The following is a 26,432-nucleotide window of genomic DNA, read 5'->3' as shown; positions in this document are numbered from 1 at the left end:
TTTCAGATTTCAAAAACTCTATTCCTTAAACATGTGAAAAAATTATTTGCATATTATCGATTATCTAATCTAAAATAACCCTAGCATGCTACCTTGGTATTGAATATTTAGTTGTCCGCTTCCAGCCTTCCATTCTCACTTTTTTGTGCTAGTTCCTGGCCCAGGGGAGCCTAAATGATGTCAGTTTTACCTTTCCAGTTCAAAAATCCTGGGGATTGGTCTCCGTTTCATTTTTGGTGTAGCGGTATCATTATCACCAACATTATCTGAGTCATCATCGTCATCATTTTAATCACTGTCTGGATCAGGTCTAGCTGCCATTTGCTCTTCCATGGTGCGGTACCCCCAAACTGATACGAGGGAGTTTAACAGATCAAAGTTCTCTTTGATGAAGACCAACTTCTCAGTGGTTTCTGGAGACAACCTGTATCTCTTTTCGTGGACCACCTGTCTAGCTTCACTGAAGGCCTACTCATCTTGAGGCTGGTAGACAATAATACTTTCGTGCAAGTCCTGCCAAGATGGGCGTCTCACTGCGATGTGTCCTGCACTAGTCAAGGACATCAACCTTTGAATCTATCACAGTTGTTTCTCTAAATATTGCCCACTTGACGGTGGTCGGAGCCCCTTCAGCCTTAGCATTTGTCTGCCTGAATTGGCAGGACACAATCTAAAAAGGAACGAAGGATCATAAATATTTAGCAAACTTTGCAAACTTTAATCTAAAGTCGTGTAACTGCAAATGATTTTTTAAAAATTCGTATAACTTTGACCCTTTCTCCCCGCCCCCCTATGACTTCGTATTCACATATTGAAAGTTTTACGAGTTTGTTTGTTCAACTGCATTAAGGTTAATGTAGAAGTATATTTAACTAATATTTAACAAATTTACTTAACATTATACTTAATAGTGATTGCCTCTGCTGCTGCCTTCCGGAATTCAGTCTCCCCATCATCATTTAATAAGAAGCTTATGGGTGATCTCATCTGAGACATTGTACCTTGCTGTTTTGTCATCTAGTCTGCTGTTGTAGGACTGACTAGATGACAAAAACTTTCAACTTCTCAAAGAACTCATCCCTGTCACAATAGACTGACTTTCAACTTCTCAAAGAACTCATCCCTGTCACAATAAGCATACATTTGTTGGCCTTACAAGAAGGGGTGTAGCAGGCAACTTAAAGCATAAGACATAATGTCACAGCCCCTCTTGGGAATCTTTTCTCGAGTTCTGCAATGAGCTCAACCATGAAAGGACTTACTCCAGTGACACTATTCTTTCTAATTTCTTTGACCCTTGGAGAAGCACACCTATCCACAAGATGAACAATGGCTGTCAGTGCTCTATCCATTGTAATTTTCTTATCACCTGACGTTGACTTAGAGATAATTCAAAATGTTATCAGGAGTGGAAGAATGGTTGCAATTAGCGCAATTTGTTCATCCGTAGGAATGGGTATGATCCACTCCTTTTTGTCAGCCCTGAAAGCAAGCAGCACACTTCGGAGATGGTCGATGTCAAGGAGCATCATCTGGACAGAATTCTAATGGTAGCACAAGGGCCAGTGATCTTTCTGTAGGGTACTGAAACAAAAACTAAAAATAAAAGTTCTCATAAAACTTTGCATGAAATCGTAAACTCTTTGAAAACTTCGTATAAAATTAAAAAATACTTGTAAAAATTTTATACTAAGTCGTAAAACTTCGCATTCATATTTACTTAAAAAGTTAAAAAAATTACTATTCATTTCGAGGTACTTCTTTTTCAAAACACCTTCAGCAAGAGGAGAACGATAGACTCGGCTGGATCAATACTAAATAACCAGTTTCAATTCGATCCAAAAATGTTATGCTCACAAAATGTTAAGATACTCTATTGATGCAAAACATATTTTGCTCTTTTTTACTTGTTTATTCTATGATTTTTGACCAAACATAAATGGTTTAAGCTGTATTACAATGACAACTATTAAATCTTGCATAAGTAACAGGAAATTTAGTAAACATCTGAATTTTTGATAGCCAGTTTAATAAGAAGATTTGCTCTTTTTTAGTTTAAATAATCTGGCGGCTGTACTAAATATAACACGATGTTGATGAAATTTTGACTGTGATGTTCTTTTACAAAATTTCAAACACATCGTTTTCTACCACCACCAGATCCTCTCTCTCAAGGAGAACTTCAAGTTTCAAACGCATCAAACCACAAAAAATCCCTTTTTGTTGGATGAGCAATAAAATTGGATGATTTCATCACACCTGACAGTGATGTGTGAGGTTTTATACCGCGGTTTCTTCCGGTAATCGTTGAAAAATCTTCTTTAAAATCACTGCTGCTAGAATTGTTGCATATATTTTGCATAAAACGTGTTGTTGAATAAGTATTGGGTTGTTTGTCTAAGATCGAAGTCAGCTTTAACTCTTGATCAGCACCTGATCACCTCTATGAAAGCCTTTTGAAGTCTCTAATGATCATGGTGTATTTTAGATTCATGGATCTCTTGATGATAAATTAATTATAGAAAAATTGCGTCAGCCAATTTTTTTAACAATTTCAATCTGCATCATCCGGTTACGTCACAGCCTCAATTCCATAACTCCCCACTAAAAAAAACACAATGACATATTCTTACCTAAACTGTAAAAAGTATATATGCTAATAGCATAAATCCATAGTGCTGTTTTCTCGATATAGCGTATGTTTCTTGTAATTATTATTTATTTAAAAGCAATGCCCGAAATTTCCCAGTATTTCCTTAATTGCCTTGCTACCCTTATCAGAATGTCCGAAAACGTATTGAAAAACTTAAGTACTCGAATCGATTAAATGCTCTTTGTTTCAAAAATATGATAAGTTTTAATTATCAATATAATTTTGTTTGAAAATGCTGAAAATCTGCCATTGATAAGTTATTTTTGCGCAAAACACAAAATTTTCAAACCGGTTAAGTTATGGTTATTCGCGTATTAAAATTACTCTCAATATAAATGTCAGCTTTTTATCTTTTGTTACAAAGAATGCTTACTCTTGTTTTGTTACTTTTGACTTATTTTGGATTTTTTCACGTTTACTAGCTAGATAAAGCAATTCTTCCACTTTTCTTATTTTCGCAAAAAGTTTGTTTTTGTCGAGCATAAACTTTGAAAAAGTCGGTTTCTATTTACCCGCAAATTTAACGTTTAAAAAAGCGCGCTAACTGCTCAAAAATGATATCAAAAATGTTTATCGTTTTCAAGACAAATTATTGCCTTTTTTTATCATATATATTTTAATCTTAGTCTTAATTTATATAACAATTAACTTAAGTTAACCAAAATGTAAAAAGTACTTAATTACTAAGTCAAATTTTTGTCAAAAAAGAACTTAGCAGTGCTTTATACTTATCCTGTTTTTCTCTTAGAACTAAATAATTATCAGCACAAAAAAAAAAAAATTCCTAAGTATCTTTTTATGTGCTCATAATTATTTTGTTCAAAGAGAAAAACAGGATAAGTGTAAGGCTCTGCTAAGTTCTATTTTGAAAAATAGTTTGTTTTAATAGTGGGGCACTTCACATGATGGTTTTAAGAGTTCATTGAGAAAATTATTGCTTAAGATGTTGGCCTTACTCTTATGTGTTTATAAGAATGTCCATAGTCAATGTAAAGGCATTTCAGTCAACTTCCATTGTAATTTATATCAAACAAAAGCCACTCTGTTGAATTAGCCTGCATTCTGGAAATTGGGAAAAAATATATGTATTCTGTCTTTTATTTTCAAGGTGAAGCAGATGTAACTAATTTATCACAATTGATTATTTTCAGTATTAGTGTTTATATTTTATTTGTAGCAGTTAGAGGTATACACTAAAATATGTTAATTCAGGGTTTTTAAATTTTCAAAATGCTTTATGTTGAACTTTGTAAAGAAAATATTTTTTATTTTATTAAAACAAAATAAAAAAGATTGTGTTTTGCAATTGGATTATCTCCACCAAATAACTTAAGTGAAAGCATTATAAAAGTTTAATTTTATTTTTAATTTTAGCATGAATAACACAATCAGAACACCAATATTTGCTGAACAAGAGCTTGTAGATATGACCAGACATTTTGCAAACTTGAATGCATCAGAGTTAACTTTAAATGACATACAGAAACCTACAGTAAGCATATGTAATATATATATATATATATATATATATATATATATATATATATATATATATATATATATATATACACACACATACACACATACATACATACATACATACATACATACATACATACATACATACATACATACATACATACATACATACATACATACATGCATACATGCATACATGCATACATGCATACATACATACATACATACATACATACATACATACATACATACATACATACATACATACATACATACATACATACATACATACATATAGTACTGAGAATAATTCTAGCTTACTTGTTAAGGCTATGTTGTTTTTTGTGCATATTTTGATAATAGCTTCTAAATATTTTTTTATATCAAACAATGTCTTATTTCAAATATAACACTATTTTAACAAACAAAAGTAATTTTTATTAAAATTTTATATAGTTTGTTGAATTTAGATATCTATCATGTTTATTTTCTTTACATGCTAAGCTGAACCCAATTTTTATCCGCTCATTTGTTCATAGTTTGCTCTTACATTTTTGTTTATTAATTGTTGTGAAGGCTTTACATTAGATGATAGTACAGTTTATAAAGACATTTCATAGATACTGTGCACTTAATTTTGTTTTTCATTTTTCTAAGAACAAAACTTTTTCTAGTTAGTCTAGCTTTTTTTGTATTATTGTATTTAATGTGTTTAAAGTGTTAAAATAAGTAAAATTCCATTACTGGAATGTAAAAAAGTTATTGTACTTTATGAAGAAGGCTATTTTCAATGATGAATTGTCCCAAAAAAATAAAATATTCAAGGATAGCTATTGGAGAAATTGTAACAAAATGTAAAAACACGCAATCTCTTGAGGATAAAACTTGAGGTGGAAGACTTCCAAAGCTTACAAAATATAACATAAAGTGTTTAAAAATTGTGTCTCTACAAAATCAAAAAAAAAACCTCCAGTGAACTGGGCCTAAACATTCTTGCTGCAACTAGTACCAATGTTTCCTCATCTTGTATTCAAGGACATTTGCTTAAAGCTGGTTTAAGAGTTTGAAAGTCTTTATTATCTCATGGCAATAAAGAAAAAAGACTTAAATATGCAAAACAGTTTAATCATTGGGTGCAAGAAATGGTAAAACATTTACTATACACAGATGAGTCAAAATTTGAATTGTTCAGTAGCAGAAGAAAATAGTATGTAAGAAGTAGGGTTGGAGAGGCTTATTGCCCTGATTGTCTACATCCAACAATCAAGCATGGGGGAGGTTTGTTCTAGTTTGGGGATGTATTTCACCATCTGGAATATGGTGATTTAATGAGAATTGATGGCAAACTGACAGGAGAACAAAATGTGTAAACTTTAAGACATCATATAATACCATTTGTAATGAGACTTATTGGTAAAAGTTTCATTTTACAGCAAGACAATAATCCCAAAGATTATTTTGGGATTAAAAAGGTTCAATATAACCCCAGAAACGTCAAATAATATTTCCAAATATTTAAAATAGTTATCTAAAACTATATAGTCCTGTACCCTAAAAAAAACCTACTTTGATTTGGGTCATAAAAAAATCTCACTAATTAAATAAGGTTTTAATTAGTATTATGTTATGTAACTTGCTCTATAATCATTCAGGACGTATCACAATGATGTGAAATCAAAAAAGCGACCGCCAGATATCTCCTTCATAACGAAGTTGATTTTGTAATTTTTGTGCTTTTTCATCCATTTTTTTGTCATTTTTGTCACATCATTTTTGCAGAAATAAATTTTACAAAGGTGTGAAATAATTCTTTTATGTTAGACCTATAAACAATGTATGTGTACCACCATTTTCAACTTCTGTGTTAATCAACCTAGCATACTGTATTCTCCAAGATGGAATATAAAAAAAACCCACTTTGAGTCCTAAAAAAACCCACCCTATTTTTCAATGAAAATCACATATGTAATGCTTCTTGAGACTATCACCATATTTTTGAAGTTATTTTTTTGTCTAAACCAGCTGAAAAGTCCAAAAAATGAGTTTCAAAAACTGGGTCATAAAAAAAACCCAACTTGACATTAAAAAAACCTTTATTTTTTTTGTTCATTTTTTCATTATTTTTTTCAGAATTTGGCCCTTTGACCCTGAAAAATATGACAGGTCACTTTTCGATCCTACTCTGGTTTAGTGTTACAATAAATAGGTAGAATTAGGGAAGCCAGCTGAAATGCCAGACAGGTGATCAAGATTAGCCTGGTCCCCCTGTTGAACCCATAGTGCCAGTACTGCCACAACCCCCTGCCCTATTGGACAAAAATGGAGAACCCAGAAAGGTTGTTATGATTACATTTCATGTTGTGTGTGTATATATATATATATATATATATATATATATATATATATATATATATATATATATATATATATAATTAGTGTTGTTTAAAAGATAAAAGTTTGCTACTTTTTCAAAAACTAAAAGCTTTTTTCCAATGTAATATTCCCCATTGTTCTGCAGGGTCGGTGGATTTGGATTGACGAGGCAGATGGTCAAAGAAATCAGCTCAAAACTTCCAACTTTACACCCAATTTGTCATCCAGCTTTTTGCAGATTTTCAGCGACTGTCTGAATCACCAGCCAAAAACAACTGCTGACGGAAAATGTTTGTTGTGGATAAAATATTAAACCACAAAGTCTCATTAAACTGGGGCTATTTTGGCTCCTGAACTAAATTAAGCGCTTATCATACTTTACAAACACAGCCTGATGATTGAAAAATGACATTAAACTGGAGGAATTATTATAAATAAATTATTATTATTAAAACACTATTTTTAAAGTGGGTTTTTTTGTGACCCATGGGTTTTTTTTGGGAAAATGTGGGGTTTAATTTTGCATAATTTTGTATGCTAGTCAAAAGGGATTATCTATCCAAGCTTGAAACTTTTTGAGCATATGCAGTAGTGATAGGCTCACGTTTTGGTAAAATTTCACAGCCGTGCGTTCATTTCCTCAAAAGTTATGAGAAAAAAAACTGAAAAGTGGGTTTTTTTTAGAGTACAGCACTATATATACACATACAGCTATTTAACACAGTTATCTACTAATATAATTACATGTATTTTATATAACATAAATAGTTATTGTTGTTTTTTTTGAGGTTTTAACTTACTTTCAAAAAATTATGCTTAGTGCTTTGCAAGTTAACAATATATAAGTTGAGAATTTTACTGTAAAAGATTGGGAAATGAAGGCAAATTGTTCTTTTAAATATGGTTTGAAAGAATAAAAGGTTTAAAAAGTTTGGTGAGAATACTTTTGTGTTAAACAGTAGTTTTAAAATATTTTCTTAAAATTTCTTACATCAAATCACTTTAAGTTTAAGTTATTTTTTTCTAAGTAACATTGCACTTCTAATAGGAAAATCATTTAGTTCTTTATACTATTAGAATTTATAATAGGATTGTTAGATCTCTGATTCAGCTATCAAGAGTCATTTTATAAATCAGTTGTTATCACAGTTAGACATGAATCAGCAAAAACAACAGTCATGCATTTGCTAAAATCTCTTCGGGTTGTAATGTAATGTCTGAATAAAAAGTTTAAACTATCACTTGCAGTTCTATTAGCATATAAACAAAATTGTGTAAATAAAATTATACAGTTGCTTTAACTAAATGACTACTTGTGTTGCATTTATCTAAAAAAATTTACATTAATAAAAGTTCTCATCTTCTTAGTATTGGGTAAGTCTAAACAATAAATAAAAATTTCCATCTATGTCATTTGACTAATACGTTAAAAGGGTTTATTTTTTTTTTAGTATGAAAAGATGTATGTTGTGTATTCTTGTCTGTTGTGCAAACTGCTGAAAAGTTCACATGAACAAAATACACAGGTTTATTTTTTTAAGCATTTATAAAATATATTTTGTTATCTTATAAGAATTTCTTATTTATGTATTTCTGTAAGACCAGACCAACTTATACTTAGTTAAACAATCCCACACTTTTTATCAATAAGTTCTTTAAATTTGAATTCAAAGATTAAAATTCATATATTTTTTTTTCTTTTTTTGAAATGATAAATGCTTTAAAAATTTTTTAGATTCACTGAAAAGATATTTGTATAAATCCAAAAAAGTGTCCTTATTTCAGTGCTAAATTTAAAAAAAATATATACAAAAATATCATAAAACACATTCTGACTAAAAGTACACAGATACTACTTTAGTGACCAGCGCATCAGGATTTTGAAATGTTTCTATTTGTTTAATGTGTTAGCAATTTTGCTCAAAAAATTTGATGCATTATCTGCACTTATACTCTCTATTAAAGTAATTCCAAGTTTGTAATTACATTTACAAATGGTCATCCTAAAAGTAATTCCTAGTGATATTTTGAATCAATAAACACTTTTTATATTTTAATAAATGAAGTGATTTAAAAATTAGTATTAAAAAAAATATATATAAAAAAAGCTGAAGTCTTTTCTGATAAATGAACAAAAAAAAGCAACCTAAAACCTGCCTTAGAAATCTTTCTATTTTAAAATTCTTTTTTGTTTATTTCCTGTAAAAGTCTTGTATTAGTATACATGTGCTGTAAAAATTTTAGTTTGAATTCTTTCATTCAGAAATGAGTTCTCCAATTTTAATTTCAGTTGCCATTAAGTGTACTTGAAACCATTACTTTACAAGATTGCTGCATTAGTAGTGCTGCAGGAAATCTGTTACTTATGAAGATGCTGTAAGTATTGTATAGAGATATTTATGCATGTATCTAAATATATGTGTGTTTATTTGTGTGTATCAAAATATCTGTGCATCTAAATATGTGTATAAATAGTGGTAATTTTAAGAAAAATCAATTTTATTCTTTGAAATTTCACTTAGATTAAAAAATCTGAAAAAAATACTCAGTAAGCTAACCAAGTAAAAGAAAATATTTTACTTAAGTTAATAATTTTCTTTTAAGTTCACATTTTGAAAATAAAGGATAAAATGTTTGTAAAAACAAATTGCTTACATGGCTACAATTAAGGCTGAACTAATTATTAAGTTTAAAATGTTCTTTATATAGAAAATATGCCCTCCATATATGTGCAGTTGATGATTTTTCAGAAAATGACCTTCTTTCTCCATGTAAGTTAATTTATTTTGTCTTTTTGACTTAAAATTTCTTTTTACTTTTCCTTTTTATCTTTGTTAAAAAGTAAAGAGTTTTTCTATCATTTAATTGTCAGTTAATCATTTTGGTGCTTTAGTCATAAAATGTAGTGTTGTTACAACTTTGAAATTATTTGACTGTCAACTAAATCAGTTAATGCATTTTTCAAAGTCAACCAAAATATATTTATACATTTTAAAAATCGACTTAGTCGACTAAAAGTTGATATAGTTGAAATATTTGAATAAAAATTTTATTAAAATCATATACTTTAATGAAAAAGGAAACATATTAATGAATTGGTGGTACATACAGTAAGCTTAGAGTTAAGTTTATGTGATGCAGCAAATTAGGTTCAATGGTCAGATATTTTAGTTGGCTTAAGAAAAGTGCTATGAATCATATTCTTAGATAAACTACTTATAAAGATAAACTACTTATAAAGATACCACTTTACTAATTAGTCAGCATCATATAAATATTAAAGATTGATAAAATTAAATCAAGTGAAAAAATAGACTAAATTGACTTTTAGTCGATTAGTAGAAAACTCATAGTCGTTTAAATTGGCTATTGAATTTTTCAAAGTTGATTAATTTTGACTTTCAACTAGTCGGCTTTAATTAGATTTAGTTGAAGTCGATAACAGCACCAATAAAATGGTCACTTGTAAGAAGATGATAGTATTAATATATAACATATCAAGTCTGTTATTCTAGATGAGAAATAATATTGATATTGTTTAGCTTTTATTTGCGAATCTGTAGTTTCAATATATCAAAAGTCATTTTTCAAAGTTAAACCCCGGTTATTTTTCTTTACATTTATTAACTTTTTAAACAAAGTAGTCATGCAATAACTGATGTTATATCAAAAATTTTATAAATTGCCTGCAACTAGTAGTTCCCAAACAGAATTTTTCTAAATAAACTATTGCCTATATAAACATTCAAAGAATATTTATTTTAATGCTAATGACATAAATTTGGCTTATCTTTTATTAGATAAGTAAGATAGTCAACACTATTTTTCAGCAATTAACTATTTAGTCTGATACACTGCATATAGAAGTTTTGAGGTTTTGTCCAAAACTTCCTAATGTCTGAAATCACCCTATTTGACCGTATATTGCATTAATGGTGTGTTTGCTGTTACAATAAAAAAGGAGAGTTATGATAACGCTTGTCTTTCAACACTGGCAGACATGAACTTAAAAGAGATTTATTATTATTTCTGACTATAATATTATTTCCTTTAACACCAAAATAAATTGCCTCTAATATTAACTGACTTTAAATATAGCATCTGCTATGCTCTATTTAGTCTATTATTGCCTTCAATAATAATGAGTTATTTAAGTTTAAATGGTATTTGATTCAAAATTTTAGCCAGGAAGCGTACAAGGAAACATTTAAGGTAAGAAAAACTGAGAATTGCTTCTTTTTTAACCTTTTAGTCGATTGAAAAGTGTATTTTACATCACACTAATAGTATACATAATTTAAATCAAGAAGTCTATACACCTTGATTTCATACTAGTTTTTAAAGTTTTTTAATACTTTCTAAATTTCTTTTAGTGCTATCTGCAACTTTTTGCATTACTATGATAACTTGAGCATTGTCCATAATATAGCTGATCAAGTGGTTTGTTTGTTGTTTAATTGAACCAAGATAAATTGTTCAGTGAAAGTATTTACATTAGCTGTTTTATATACTTTGTATATTTTTTTGAATTAAACATTAAGTGAAGTATATATTTTATTTTTTTTTTTACAGAAAAGTCATTTAGTTAAAGTTGGAGCATTACAAAATGATAAATTTCTTTTAAAACAAAGGGTTACTGCTTTGAAGTAAGTAATGTTTTATAAAGTTATTTTTTATTTTTTTTTTTGTAGCTAAACATAGTATTAACTATGAATTAAAATTTTGGCTTTTTTTTTTATTTGTTGTTTAGAGCAAAAAAAATGGAGGATCATGTGGCAATTCAAGAGGTAAGATTTCTACTTCCCAAAATGTTAAATTAAAAGAAGTACATAGTATTCTCTTTTTAGGTACTATCTTAATGGTGAGAGATTCAGTATTTTATTTTAAAAATTGTTTGATGATTTTTTTTTAGATAAATTTGAGTGCTTTAAAAGCAAAACAACAAGAAGTTGCCTCAGTAAAGGTAAAAAAAGTTTTAATTGAACAATTAAGTAGTCTATATCTGCTTATTTCTACAGACTACATACACTAGAACAATTGGTGCCAACCATAACCTTTTATCTGAATATTATCAGTTGCACTTGATCAGCCTTTAATTCTACATACCTGTTAACAAGAAAGTTTGGTTAATCTTGTGATGTCAATAGTCATGCTACAATAGCAATAGTTTAATCAAAAAAAATTTGCTTAGTTTCTGTCCTATTTCACTTGTAATGTCAATAGCTAACAATTGTGATAGTTCAATCAAAATAATTTGTTTCACTAAATAACAGCTTATAGTTTTTGACAGCTAACAACTAGCTATAAATTGTTCCTACTGTTAATGATCTTTTTCAATTATCTGTAAGCTAAAATAACTACAAACATTATTAAATAACTACAAGCATAGTTAAAAAACTAAAAGTATAATTAAATAACTACAATCATAATTAAATAACTATAAACATAATTAGATAACTACAAGCATAATTAAATAGCTACAATCATAAATTTAAATGCTAATTTTTCCCACCTATCCTAACAATAAGATAATCCTCCGCATAAATCAGTTTTGGGTACCATTCATTTGTAAATGTTACCTTAAATTATTTCTTGTAGCATAGTTAAACTAAAGAGGTTTTGTTGATATTTCTTTAATTCAACAGATTTATTCCAAGTATGGAGATAACAGATTTATTCTAAGTATGGAGATAACAGATTTATTCTAAGTATGGAGATATGCAAAATGTGAGATTACCACTAGAAAACAATGTTTAATATTTGAAAAATACTAATTTTTCAGTTTATGAAAAAACTCTTCTACGCAACAATATTATAAGCAGCCATGTGTTTAGTTTTTCCTTCACTACTTGATGACTTCGTCTGATTAGACATCTGTTTAGTTTTTCCTTCACTACTTGATGACTTTATCTGATTAGACATCTGTTTAGTTTTTCCTTCACTACTTGATGACTTCATCTGATTAGACTTATTTAAATTTGTTGCAAAATACTTATATTACAAATGTACATCTTTATTTATACAAATAGATTGATTATGTGGCCAGTGTTGAAGGAAAAAAGAGCGAAGTAGAAGAAATCCAAAATTTTTTGGTAAACTTTTAGAGCTATTGTGACTATATTTAGTATTTTCTTGGATATTATTTATATTTGTATGTTACAATTTTTTTCCATAAAGTATTCAGTATGGGAGTCCTAGTTTTAAGTCCAAACTTTAACCTTATTTGAGTTTATGCTGTGTCGTATTGTTTCATGTTTTAGAATAGTTATTGCAAATGTAAAAAAGTCTGATTTTGTTTGGCAAGTTATTAATAGTCTACCATCTAGAATTCAGATCACACTAGTGAGTCATGATTTCTCTAATAATTACAAAATGTGGTTTTGATCTTTTTCTAACTTTCTGCTAAGACTGACTAGTAATAACCAAAAACCAAAAAAAATTTAACAAACAAAAATTACTATTCATTATAAAAACTTAAAAAATTGCTGATAAGTAAGCATAGCCTACATTGAGTTCTTTTATTAAATTAATGAGATGATTATAATCTGTATCTTCAGTCAACCTATTTTTAGTATCCCATAAGTTTACATAAGTGTTACTAGTGCTTATGTTTTTTTTTTTAGTATCATTTGATCAGGTTTTCTCTGAAAAAATTTTCTACTGAATTGTTTTGAGTTTCCTATTCAAAATTTAGATAACAGTAAATTAAGTATATTTAGGAATTTAACTGGCAGTGAATTTAAAGTTTTTTTATTCTATATGAAGAATAAAAGGAAGGAATTTAAGAAAGACCAGCCACTTCTTTTATTCTTGCCAGGCTTTAATCTTTAATCATAAATTCATGGTTTGTTAGTTTTTCAAACTATTGAATAATACAACCAGTGGAACTATCACTAATAGAATTATTTTAAAAGTATAAAATAGAAAACTCACATTAAATCAAACAAAATTTGTGCAAATTAGGTGTATCATGCTATCTTATGGCTGACAATCTGAAATCTCAATCATACTTGTTAAGATGTAATTGTCTCAGAGTATAGGATGATGCTAATGATATACCACTGTCTTAGTACCTTGGGTAAAGTAAAATTTACAAAAAAGAGGTTTTTGGTACATTCTTAGATAAATTTCTTGAATATTTAGCAATAGTCAAGTAAATTTTTAATTATTAGGGCTCAAGATTATGAATTTTATGAGTTATTAATGGCTTAATTTTTTTATCCAATTTCTTTAATGTTTTGTATTAATTGAACGTATTTTTCTCAAGATTCTTGCAAAAGCATCGAAGTCTATTAGCCAAGCACATGAAGCTGTGGAAGAGCGTTTAATAAGGAAAAAAAATCTTGCTCTCAAAGAAAAAATGATAGAAAATTTAAAAGATGTATGTGTTTTGTAATATATCGCAATCTTACTTATTATAGTTCTATGATGTTATTCAATATATGTAATGTATTTGTTTTGCAATCTTACTAAATATAGGTGAATTATTAATGCATTTAATTTTTTGTTACTTTTTTATTCATTTTTATTTAGAATGCTCCATCATTGTTAACAATGATACAGGAAGTAGAAAAGGATGTTAATGAATGCAAGTATGCATTTTTCATTTACAAGCAGCACATGGTTCATGTAGTTTATTATAAAAGTAAAAGGATATCTGTTAATTTATTTATTTATTTTTTTAGATTGTTGTCATCAGCTATAGAAGAAATGAAAGAAAAGTCTGATAGAATTAATTACCATATTCAAGAAATAAATGCTGATATGCAGGTTTTTATCAATTTTTAAAAGTTAAAATTGGAAAGTACAGAAAAGTATTGTCCTATATCTTTCAATTACTTTCATTCAATTGAATTTGAATTGTAATTGAAAAATAGCTTTGTTTGGTCTCTACCTTACTGAATTATAATAGTTATATTGTAAACACTAAATTTGTTGCACTATCAAGATTTATAATTAACGTCTGTATTTGCTGTTTAAATGCAAGGCTTAAATGTTGTGACTTAATATGATCATAATTAAATGCAAGGCTTAAATGTTATGATCTAATATGATCATAGCTATCATGTTTAAAATTTAATTCCCAACATTTAAGCCTTCTGTGCATAAAGGTTACTACAGTAGACAGCATAGAATTAAGATGGAAAAAGTTTTTTTTTCAAATGTTAGGATTTGCAATAGAGTTTTTAAAAAATGTTGACAGTATTGTCATCCTCCCCTAATCTTAATCCTTTGGATTATTGTACTTGAAGAATCTTAGAACCAATTATCAATCCAAAACAGTATCATAGTTTAGAATTGATGAAGCATATGTAGAAATGGCACAAACGAACAGTTAAAACTCTGTATGATATAATAGGAGTATGATATTCTTGATAGTAACATGTGGTCAATGCAGGAGGGGCAGATTTAAATGATTAGTCATACATTTTTTAACATGAGAGCAATCTATGGCTACAGTGTCGAAATGTTTTGATTATTTATGAAATTAATTAGGACTAAAGTGCTCTCAGGAGTGCTCTCACCCTGTACAAATACAAATCTAGTAGATGATTGGATGGCAAAATTACTTATCTAGTAGATGTTTTGTTGTGGTAAAATTACTTATCTAGTAGATGATTTGTTGTGGCAAAATTACTTATCTAGTAGATGATTTGTTGTGGCAAAATTACTTATCAAGTAGATGATTTGTTGTGGCAAAGCAGATGGGAAAATTACTATCATAAGTTTTCTATGGTGGAAAAGATATTCCATAAAGTGTATAAAATGATGATATTCTGGGAAGCTGAGTTTTAAGATTAGGGAAATTGTTTTTTGCTATAAATTTACACCTTCCAATTTTATTTCCACCTGTTTTTAAATTATTTTATCAAAATTTATTTTGTATTGACCCACAAGTTTATTTAAGTTTAAAATTTCTGCCGCCTCTTACATCTGTTTGGCACAGAAGAGTGTAAGAGATTTACAGTTTAGGTGACAGTTTTCCCAAATTATCAATAATTATTTTGTAAGGAAAAATGCTTTTTTTTTCTAAAGTATTAAATCTTGTTCAGTTTTTTCTGATTGGCACACCAATCAAAAACACATCTATTTAAACATCAAGCTACATTTAAGTATGTTACATAAAGTTCATCAAGTTTCTGTTTGAAGCTCTAAAGTTTTAATTTTTAAATGAAATTTTTTGTAAAAAATTGCAGGGCTGCAAGAGATCGATCAGCCATAACCAAAAAAGAAATGCTCGTGCTGAATCTCGTAAGGCGCAGCTGCTTGAAGAATTTAACAACCGAAAAACAATACAAGAAAAGTACATTTTATCTTTCATTTGTTTTTTTACTCTATTGTTTTGAAATCTATTTACTATAAATTTACCTCCACCATTTATACACTTTTTTTTTTTTTTTTTAAGCAACCTTCTTTTGTAGTAAATCTGAAAGAAAGTATTTAATTAATAAAATTTTTGTATTTAAAAGAAAAACAATTACCTTCAATAATTTTTAGTAATTAAAAAACTGTGACAAAGGCATATAGCTATAAATTAGCAAACTAAAAATACTTCTAATCAATAATTCCTGCTTTAAAATAAGAAAAAAATTGATAGAGATAACTATAACTTTTTCAACTGTCTATCAGAGAAAGATAAATGCTTAATAATATCGAAATAGTTAATACAATGCATATCAATCATTAATAGGTTTAATATAATCTATATCATAACCCACCAAAAAATATTTTTGTAAGGGAGACCGGGGATAGTTGGTACAGTTTTAGTTTTTGAGCTCTGTGCATTTCTAGGCGAATGTTTTTGAAGATATCAAACTGCAGTTCAAAAGAATATGAATTTGGAAAGCATGTTCAACGTCAAACATTGTTTTAAAAAAATTTTGGTGGCCCAAAATTGTGTAGTAACATTAAGCATCTATTTCAAGTGCATCTTTTTTTTTTTATGAAAACTCTTAATAATTTTTTTTTAACCTTAACTTTTGTTGCCCTTAAGTCAATCAAATAGATTTTCCTTCTATAAAAATAGCATCAACAGCGTTTTTTGTAACATTTTTAGAATTTACAGGCCTGTTTACTTTTCTGTTATAATTTCTCATGTCTGTAGATCTACAGTGTTATATAACTTGAGTGAATTTATGACCAATGCAAAAGTTTGTAAGTTGGTCCATGTTGCCAACTAGCCCCACGATCATTGTGCCAACTAACCCCAAAAGCTTCTTGCTCACAAAGTGGCCTATAAATCCCCAAAAGTGCAAAGTATTGAGAAACACAAAATGTGGCTGGTTAGAATGAACCATATAACACCTAGATCTGTATCAGTTTACTTGTAGCTAATGCTTTTGCTTTTTAAAATTGAAAAAGTAATATAGTTACAAAAGTTACAAAATTAATAAAAAAACACAAAAATCGCTATAACTTCTATGCGCATATGCTTATAGCCCTGATACAACACTAAGAGATTAATTAGTTAAGTAAGAAGGCTCCATGTGAATTTAGGAAATTTCTGGTGGAAAATTTCAAAGTTAAATACAGTGTGTCACTTACCCTTGTAGCCTACTAGCCCCGGTTTCCCCTATTAACTACATGGAATTATAATACTTCATATATCTCAAACCAGTTCTTCCTTTAGAATTTTGTGTAACACGTTTTGACTGCTGATGTTATTGTATTTTTATATTTACAGGAAACTGGAAAATTTTGTTATTAAGATGGAGAAAAAGCAACTCCAGATCAATTCTATCAAAGCTGAAATTACAAAGGAAGTAGATAATGTAAGAGTCAGTTTTTAAATCTAACTAGAAAATCTAAATTTTAGAATAAGCACAACTCGCGCGTCTTTGGTCACTATTTTGTGATTTTGTTTTCTTTGCAAATTATTTTCTTGTTCTTTTTTAATCAAGAGATCAGAAAAAGCTACATTAGGCATCAATTCACTAAAAGAGCTGAAGCACAAAAACAAAAGAAAAAAGTGAAACAAAATCACAAATAGTGGTCAAAGTCGCCCCCAGTTGATAGGAGTGAACGTAGTTTAAAAACTAGTTAAAAAGTAAAGCTGTGCAATTTTTATTTTTGCATTAAGATATTATTCATCGCTAAATAATAGTATTAGTGTAATAGTATATATGATAGCATTGTATCAGAGATGTTTTGTATCAGTTCTGTATTAAGTGAGATGTTTTGTGCTCTTTATCTTATTTTTTCCGATGTTCTTTTTTCTTATTTAAAAAGTTTTCAGTTTTACAATTTTTTTTATTTTTCAAGGAAATATTGGAAGAAAGCGAACACCAGCAAATCTTAAAGCAGTTGCAAGATAAAAAAATGAGTTTGGTTTTAATGGTTCGTTCTAATAGTTACTTAATATTATCTTTGGATATCTAATCGCATACTAAATAAATAATCACACTCTAAAGAAATAAACATTGGGCATCAAAAACGTGTCATAAAGCACATTTTAATTTATTTAGCGCGAAAAATACCAAACTGAGGTCGCTTTAAAAATTGCTGAAACAAACAAGAAACTTCACATACTTGCGTCGGTAAATATATTTAATTTATAGTTTATAGCATTTAACATGTATAAACTAAATATCCATCTGTACTGGGGTGAAACTAGGACTTTACAGCTTTTTGACTAATTTTTCGAATTTTGCCGCATAAAAACAGATCTGTGAGAATAACAAGCAACCAAAACGGTTTCATTTAAAAATAAACTAATTCCCTGATGAGTTAACAACATTCTTATAGGTTTATAAAACTTTATGTCAATTCCAGCTCTTTTTCTTTTGATAACTAGTTTGCAACTTAACAGTCTATATAAAAAAAAGCATTTACTATTTAAAATGGTTAGTAACCAATTTTAAAAAGAATTTGAATCTGCTGGCCATTAGAGCCACTCCTTAAACCCGTCCTTGTCGTATTAAACTGTAAAAATGTCAAACCTTTCTTGTTTAGATTTAACAAGAAAATGAAAAGATCAAGATCCTCTATAAACGATTAAAGTATCAAAGTCTATGAGTGCAGCTTTTTTTTTTTTTCCGTATTGCATGCAGTTTTATGGTTCAAGAAAAAGGGGCTTTGGTAAAAGCGATTAAACTATTTTGGGAATGATTGACTTCGTCTCATTACCAGGTCTCACGCTTCTGATTTGTTTCTAATTATATGAGTGTTTTTGCGCATTTTTATAAATATTTTTTTAGTTGCTCGATAAAGATAAACTTTTATGACAATTAAAGCAATTTTAGATTAGTCAGCTTCTTTTTATCTATTTTTTTAAAATGTTTTATGTCTAACCTCTAGCGGGCTGTAATTCCTGATGACCACATTGATTTTTGAGCTGATTGAGGTGCTGTTTAATGTGAATCGAAAATATGTTAATGGTATTTAGCGATTCTCATAAAATTGTACTTAGTTCAAAACTTGAAACAAAAAGTTCACCAACTCGTGATGTGAAATTATATTATTTAAAAAAACATGGTTGGTTATTAAAGTAATAACTTTTTTGTTTGGAAAACAGTTCGAGTGATTTTGTTACTGGGTATTGCTTAAAGTGTACACTTTCTCTCATCCAAATACCATATTACATTAAATTGAGTTGTTTTTTTTTTGTTTATTTGTTTGTTTTTTTTTGTTTTTTTTAGTACTACGCTGTAAAATTAAGCAGAATGAGTTGAGAAGAGTTAGAAAAGTGATTAAATTTGATATGAATTTATTATTCAATGAAAAGGTTTTGTGGTCAAATAATGCAAATGTCATTTAAAAACTTGCTCGCGTCAACGACCCTGATACTGGCATTAATTTTTTAAAAGAAAAGTTTTTAACACAAAGTTAAACTGTATTAACAGCTGTCAGGAATATCAAAAAGATTCGGACCTCTCTTTAACTACATCTTAAACTACTAATGAAAGGGTCTGAAGTGTATACAACAATGTAACAATTTTTTGAACCTACAAATAGTAGGAAAGCACATATTAGTTCTGTAAATCAAAGCCCCACTTTTAATCAAGTAAATAAATTACGCTTTTCTACTATTTATCTCTTCCAAAAGCAAAAGTTATGTAAAGTTTGGAACCAATAAAATTTGCACTTTAAAACTAAACAAAAGAACATGAGTATTTTTCTCTGCAGATCAAACACGAAAGGACCTTAGTTGGTTTTCTTAAATAACAGATAAGTTAAGCTTAAAAACAAAGCTAAAAGACAACTACTTTTTATAGCTTATTCATAGGAAAGGTTTCCAGAGAACAGCACATGTCGTCTGTCATCGGAATTTTATAGTTAAGCCACCCAACACAATACGACGGCCTTCCATTAATTTTAAAAAACGTTACAGATCCTATTTTGTACAAACATTTTGGGTCTTGTTAGTAGCAAGTTATGCAATAATAGTGCAACTATGCGTTAAAAATATTGACAATTTTTGTACAGCATTTCCAGAAACTATATGGACCTGAGTTTTTTATTTGCAATTTTCACTGCCTAATTCATTTAGCAGTTGATGATTTGCGGTTAGGTGGTTTAGTGGTTGATTTGTTGCATTAGGTGGGATAACCACTGTCACCATTTGAACAAGCTATTGAAAGAATTTCAGAAAAAGAGCTTATCTCTGCCTCCTGCATGAACAAAAAAATTGGTACCAGTTGTGTAAACATGAAAATTAATATTGTCCATTAACAGCTAGAGTAGTTTGGGAATTGGGTCATGCACAGAAATTTTTTTATCATAATTGAATGTACAAACATTTCTGTAAATGTTCAGACTACATTGTATGGTTTATTTACTGAATAAAGTGGAAGTTGCTTCTTAAACTATTCAGATCGCAAAAATGATAGATGAAAGAACTTCAAAGCAAGAACTATTAAAAACTATGGTATGTTTCTAAAATAATTCTTAAACATTAATTTCTGTAGTGTATTTATAAGAATGAACTGCTTATTTTAATGTAAATTGAGTAACTACTTTATGCAAACAAAAATAACATTATATGTAATCATAATGCATTATTCCGCTTAACATAGGTAATACATTCGATATTCGTATTTAATTTTAGGTTAATTGTAATTTTTGTGTATTTAACCTAATGCTTGTTCCCTAAAATAGGATTTCATACTTTCATCTGGTACTGTGATACTGTAGAAAAAAATATTTTCTGACATACAGTAATGCAGAAAAAAAGATTTGCAAAAAGGTGACGTATAGCTAACTGAACAACAATAAAAAAATTGTAATGAAAACCCAGCAAAAAAGAAAGCTTTAAAAAACACCAGCAACCTTGGGGACAGGCCTCCCGACTATAGCGAACAATGCACCTAACAATAAGGCTTGGAAGACTGTGAAAATTAAAACATCTGGTAAATCAGTGTCGAAATCAAAATTTGCTGTAATGCATAAAGCATATCATAATTTGGTACCTGATACGAATGAAATCCAATTAGCTCACATTTCATTGTTTGATTCTTCAAGAACGGGTCACATTAGGTATGGTAACCTACAATATTCTGTAGTAATCAATTTGAATGGTCACACAAGCAATGGTAATCCAAAATTTTCTGTGGCATATAATTCCATTGGTCTCTCAAGCAATATTGCGGTATCATTATCGAGGCATCAAGACACACCGTCCACCCCTGAATAATTTTTGGATATTGGACTTTGAGCTGACCCGAGAGCGCCACCTATCTAGGGTGAAACAATGCTCATAGCTGTCAAACTGTAGAGACCGGTAGAGCGCTTTGGCTTTTTATTCTTGTTTGTAAAGAATACATAAACACATGATTTCGTTTTAAACTAGAATTAATGGGAGCCTAAAGATCTATTTAACAAGGGTTGCATAAATGAATCGATAGCTCTATTTTGCTTTTTGCGGTTTTATAAACCTTTCTTTTTATATTTTTCATTAGGCTTTAACTCAATATAACTCTTTTAACTGCCGCAGATTTTTGTTATTTATATTACAGTTGAAGATTGCCGTTAGCCAACAATTCAAGACATCCTTCCTTGCACTTCCAAACTGCCATATAACTCCAAAGTTACATGTTGTGTTTCACCACATCAGTGACTTTATTGATCGCCAAAACTCCTCCCTTGGTCGATTCAGTGAACAAGCCGTCGAAGCAGCCCATCAAGATTTCGGCCAACATTGGCAGCGCTTCAAGCGATCCACCACCCACCCTGATTAACCGGAAAAACTGATAAACTGCCTTGTTGATTACAACACGTCAGGTTAGAATTGTTCTGTTCTATCTCCCATTTTAAACGTTGGGAGAAAATGAATTTTTAATTTTACTAAGTAATGATCACTTTTAAAATTCATTTTATTTTTAAGTTTTTTTTTTCCTAAATAGTTTCTTTAAACATAAAGTATTTTAAAAATAAGTTACTTTTCAAAAAAGTAATTGTAAAATTTTAAGTAATCTTTACTTATAGAAAAAAATCTAAAACTTTCTTTCAACGTTTAAAATGGGAGATAGAACAAAATAATTCTAACCTGACGAACAGGAAACATCTTTAAACAAAATTTTTGAATCAATTAAGAATCATTTTTGGTTTGATGGTCTTAATGAATTGTAGAAATTTTTCATCAATCATTTTTTTTTTGCAGAAACCATATTTTGTTCTCTTAGTATTTTGAAACTTATTTAAAGAAATAAACTATTTGGAAAGTTTTCAATATAACTTTATAAGCCCAGAATCTTTTTTTTTTTCAAGCTGACTAGAAAAATCAATCATATATTTGTAAGACAGTAAGATTTGTTTACCAAACTAGAAATACATCACAGGTTGTTAAAATTTCTCCAAGTGGAACACAAAATTAATGGAAACTGTATAAAAATGACCCCCTCTAATTTTTTAAGCCCTACAACTTTTATTTTATGCACTTTTTTGAAAAAATGGACAACTATGGTGCTATACTCATTTTTTTATTATGATTTAAGAGTTATATTAATAAAGGAAAATCCCTTAACTTGATAAGTTTTCTTGACATAGTTCTCTACCACTAAGTCTTAGAAAAAACTTTTTGTTACAAAAGTTGTTGCCCACAACCTGTAGGGCTAAAGTGTAGTGTTGCCTGTTGGATAACTTAGATAGTGGCTCAATGGATGGTAACTTTACATGGTGACATTGGCAAAAAGTGAGGTTTTTGAAAACTGGAATTGCCATAATTTCAAAAGTAAGCAATATTTTGGCCTGAAATTTTATACACATTTTGGCACACATATGGGTAGTATACATGCCCATTTTGGGTAATATCTAAACTACCAAAAAAAATTTATAGGCATTTTTGTATGTTACACCTGCTAGTCCTTTTTTAGTATGATTTTTGACTTCAAATCCAATTTATTTCCGCGGACGTCATTACTTGATTTCAAAATTGACATTCCTGGGTGTGGGACTATGTCTACTTTCACCCTAGATAGGTGGCGCTCTCGGGTCAGCTCAAAGTCCAATATCCAAAAATTATTCAGGGGTGCGTCTCAACATATATTTCAATTACACTCTCTAGATAGACGGCAGCAGCGCGTACGAATTTAAATTTTTATAACCACATTTGTATTACAATATTATCAATGGATTAGTAATTTATTGTGTAATATTTGTGAAATGTGCTCCCCCCCCTCCTCTCATTGACAAAATCAGGCAGTTAGAGAAAAAAAAAACTTCACGTTATTTATATTAGAACAAGTTACTTTTCTAAAACAACGTTTGAGAAAAGTTATTGTAATCAGTGTTTATAAATAAGTTAGTTTTGTTTGAGGTTTTTTTTTTTTAAAGTCTTTTTAAAAGCAATAAAACAAAATAACATTTGTGTTGTTTTTTACAATTTCACCTCCTTAAAATTTGTAAAAAACAAAAAAAAACTTCACTTGGTGTTTTTTGAAACAAAAAATGTTCAAATAATAATTTGCGAAATTATCAAATGCGATTTATAGCAATTTAAGATAAATATACTTCCATGCAAACGGTTTTAGATAAACATAACGTATATAGATACGCATAACATACTCACTTCACATACAAAATGCAGCTACATGTATATGTAGAAGACATATATTAACATTGAAATGCTATCTTTAGTGAACTAAATCAGCTTCGTAAATAATAAAAATTTGTCTTATAATCTCAATGCTTGATAAAACAAAATATAATTTTGTAGAACTTTGTTACATCTTGTTTACATATGATATGTATTGTAACATATGATATGTATATAACATTGACATGTACTAAGCTTAACAACAGAATCTACACTGAAATATTTATGTGTATCACTGACTGTATTTTGACTATATATAAATATGAAATAGACTTTGTTTAACAATTTGAAAAGGTACTCCATGATAAGTCTTCATAGACTTCTACGAGTTTTCCTTTACAACAACATATATATATATATATATATATATATATATATATATATATATATATATATATATATATATATATATATATATATATATATATATATATATATATATATACATTTATATATATATATATATATATATATATATATATATATATATATATATATATATATATATATATATATATTTGAAGTAACAAGAAAATTTCTTGTCTTTTTATCTTTTTCTTATTCTTATTCTATTAATTTTTAAAAAATACTGATAGTCTTTATGATAAGAAACTCTACTAATTTACGTTATACTTAAATATACTTGTTAAACCACGTTTTATTATGATGCGTTATACTTGCTAAACCACTTTTTATTATGATGTTATACGTGGTAATATTATATTACATTCTTCTTTTTATTTACGTTGCATTATATGATGTCATGCAGTTTTAATGTAACGATGTGTAAATTTATTGAAGTTGTATAAAAAAAAAAACAAAAAAAAACAAAAAACATAATAACAATTAAGCTTTAAGTCTATATATTATTTCATATATATGAGATTCCTTGAATTAGTTGGAGGTCTCATGGAACAACCAAAGCTGTGCTACGTCGTTTATTGAATACGGACTTTGCTAAGATTGTAACTGGAAAGGGAAAAAAAATAAGATGCATTTAGCGAAATACACTTTTATGTCATTATTTATAATTAAGTTTAGATAATTAAGACAAGATTTAGTTGATTGTAGCTCACAAACCTTATACTGCATGACTCCAGAAGTAGTTCGTTTATTTTAAACATAGAGTACTGACTGTTTAAGGCCTAAATAATTAATTCCTGGGGTTAAAAAAGAAATTTCATTATCCACCTAAAATAGTATTTCCATATAGGAATGTTAGGATGATGACAAATTAATTTTGTTTTATTTTTTGGATATTTAGTAAATAATGACCGAGCCACTTTTACATGTTTATTACAAAATAAATACTTTACAAAAATAAAACAAATTTTTTAAAAAAGATAAAGATGTGACAAAAAAAAGTTTTAAAGAGTTAAAAGATAAAAAAAAAATTTTAAATTCCTTTTTAAATACAAAAAATGTAACATTTTTTTAGTTTATTGGATTACTAGTTCTATACTTTACTTTAATAAACAACATAGTTACTCGTATGCAGCATACTAATAAACAAACAACTAACAAAAAATTATTACGTATAGAAACAGTAGTTATTCCATATACTGATAAAAAAAACGATAAATTAAAAATGATCACTGTGTGATCATTTTTGAAACATTGAGTTCTCTATTGCAATAAAGCCTAAAATTATATTATCCACACACCAACCTGGTATTCTTATGACATACGACATATCTTCCTAGAGTACACTCAATAGGCTAATGGCCCTGGCCATTAAATCGAACATCTACTAGTAAATTGATTTGGAGGCAAATGAAATTTCCAATTCTCCGGTTGGTTCAAGTTAATAATAATTCACTTGACAGTTCATCACAAAATTCTCCTTTGATTGGTATATCTTGATTCCCACTAACAGAAGGAAAAATAGAAAATGTTGCTGTTCTGTTGTTAGTTTCCGAGAAATCTAAATTTTGTTACAAAGTAACCATTAAAAATGATCTTCTTTTCTAATGGTTTTTTTCGTTTAGCTTCAAGCGTCTTGTTTCATCTAGCAGCTACAGGCTTGATTCCTTGTTTCAGGTCGAATTCTGATTACAGAGAAATAAAAAAGAATAGGCTAGGTGACACCTTTACCCTCATCCGTTCTGCGTTGGGCTTTTGCATCAAAAACATTAATACTTTTGTGAAATATTTGGAGAATTTTTTCAGCTTTCATGCATTTTTTTATGAACAGCATGCACACACTTTTCGTGGTATCATCATGAGACCTATAATTTTTAAGCGTTTGTCGATGTTCAGAATATCTTATCTTCCAAATTTGACAAAATATTTTGCTGTATATGGAACGAATATATTATAAAGTTACCATTATAAACTTTATTGCCATTAAACTTTTTTCATCAGTTTCCAGGAAATTAATAAAAAAGTTTCAAATATTTTTATGAATTAAGAATTATACATTTTACATTTTTTCTTTTTTTTTTTTTTTCAATTTTTAGGGAAATTTTCTAAGCTTATTTTTTATATTAGTAAGTTGTAAGTTGCATTTAAATGCTTTTAACTTAAAATTTTTTTTAGCTAAACACAATTCATTAACATAAAAAAATAAGCATAAGTATTTACTTAAAAAATTAAAAAAAAAAAAAAAAAAATTTAAAAGGAATAATTCTTACTTTATAAAAATAATAAATATTTTAGTACAAGAAAATAATATGGGTTTCAAATGGTGTTTAATGTACAAATTTTTTTCTCGGACGAAATAATTAGATATAAATTTTCTCATTATACATGTACTCTAACCCTGTATTGGTGGTTTTCTTGGATCACGACTCAACTCAACAGTGAGAAATATGTAATAGTGACACATTGTAAAATGTTAAAAGACAAGTTAAATTAATTTTTCTCATATAAATCCATTTTTAGTTTTACATAATT

The 26,432-nt window shown here is 28.6% G+C and overlaps 1 protein-coding gene across 2 annotated transcripts; it reads left to right on the top strand.

Annotated features, from left to right (window-relative positions):
* Window positions 1-4,025: 4,025 nt before the first annotated feature.
* On the top strand, window positions 4,026-19,092 carry LOC145180802 (uncharacterized). 2 transcript variants are annotated; one of them, XM_090082366.1, is made up of 18 exons: window positions 4,026-4,145; window positions 7,957-8,031; window positions 8,796-8,881; window positions 9,215-9,276; window positions 10,690-10,717; window positions 10,879-10,990; window positions 11,078-11,151; window positions 11,256-11,292; window positions 11,418-11,468; window positions 12,535-12,597; window positions 13,773-13,886; window positions 14,039-14,097; window positions 14,191-14,275; window positions 15,703-15,809; window positions 17,190-17,277; window positions 17,768-17,842; window positions 17,971-18,042; window positions 18,458-19,092. In XM_090082366.1, exons 8-18 carry the CDS (start codon window positions 11,266-11,268, stop codon window positions 18,461-18,463), a joined length of 747 nt encoding a protein of 248 aa, XP_089938492.1. In that variant the 5' UTR covers window positions 4,026-4,145; window positions 7,957-8,031; window positions 8,796-8,881; window positions 9,215-9,276; window positions 10,690-10,717; window positions 10,879-10,990; window positions 11,078-11,151; window positions 11,256-11,265; the 3' UTR covers window positions 18,464-19,092. The 2 variants fall into 2 exon arrangements, with proteins under 2 accessions (XP_089938492.1, XP_089938491.1); XM_090082365.1 differs by having other exon boundaries at window positions 4,029-4,145; window positions 10,879-10,945.
* The last annotated feature ends 7,340 nt before the right edge of the window (window positions 19,093-26,432 follow it).

Source organism: Hydra viridissima, unplaced genomic scaffold (genome assembly GCF_058129835.1).
Source record: "Hydra viridissima isolate aposymbiotic clone 2 unplaced genomic scaffold, HvirCarnegie_v1 scaffold_3, whole genome shotgun sequence".
Classification (NCBI taxonomy): domain Eukaryota; kingdom Metazoa; phylum Cnidaria; class Hydrozoa; order Anthoathecata; family Hydridae; genus Hydra; species Hydra viridissima.
This window is presented reverse-complemented; position numbering and strand designations above follow the sequence as displayed.

What these genes read in the sequence shown, in the direction of transcription:
- LOC145180802 (XM_090082365.1), top strand. Translation starts at nt 4,029, where the DNA reads ATGAATAACACAATCAGAACACCAATATTTGCTGAACAAGAGCTTGTA. An exon ending in CACATGAACAAAATACACAG is followed by an intron (nt 8,032 to 8,795) that starts GTTTATTTTTTT and finishes TTTTAATTTCAG; the next exon opens with TTGCCATTAAGTGTACTTGA. An exon ending in ATCATGTGGCAATTCAAGAG is followed by an intron (nt 11,293 to 11,417) that starts GTAAGATTTCTA and finishes ATTTTTTTTTAG; the next exon opens with ATAAATTTGAGTGCTTTAAA.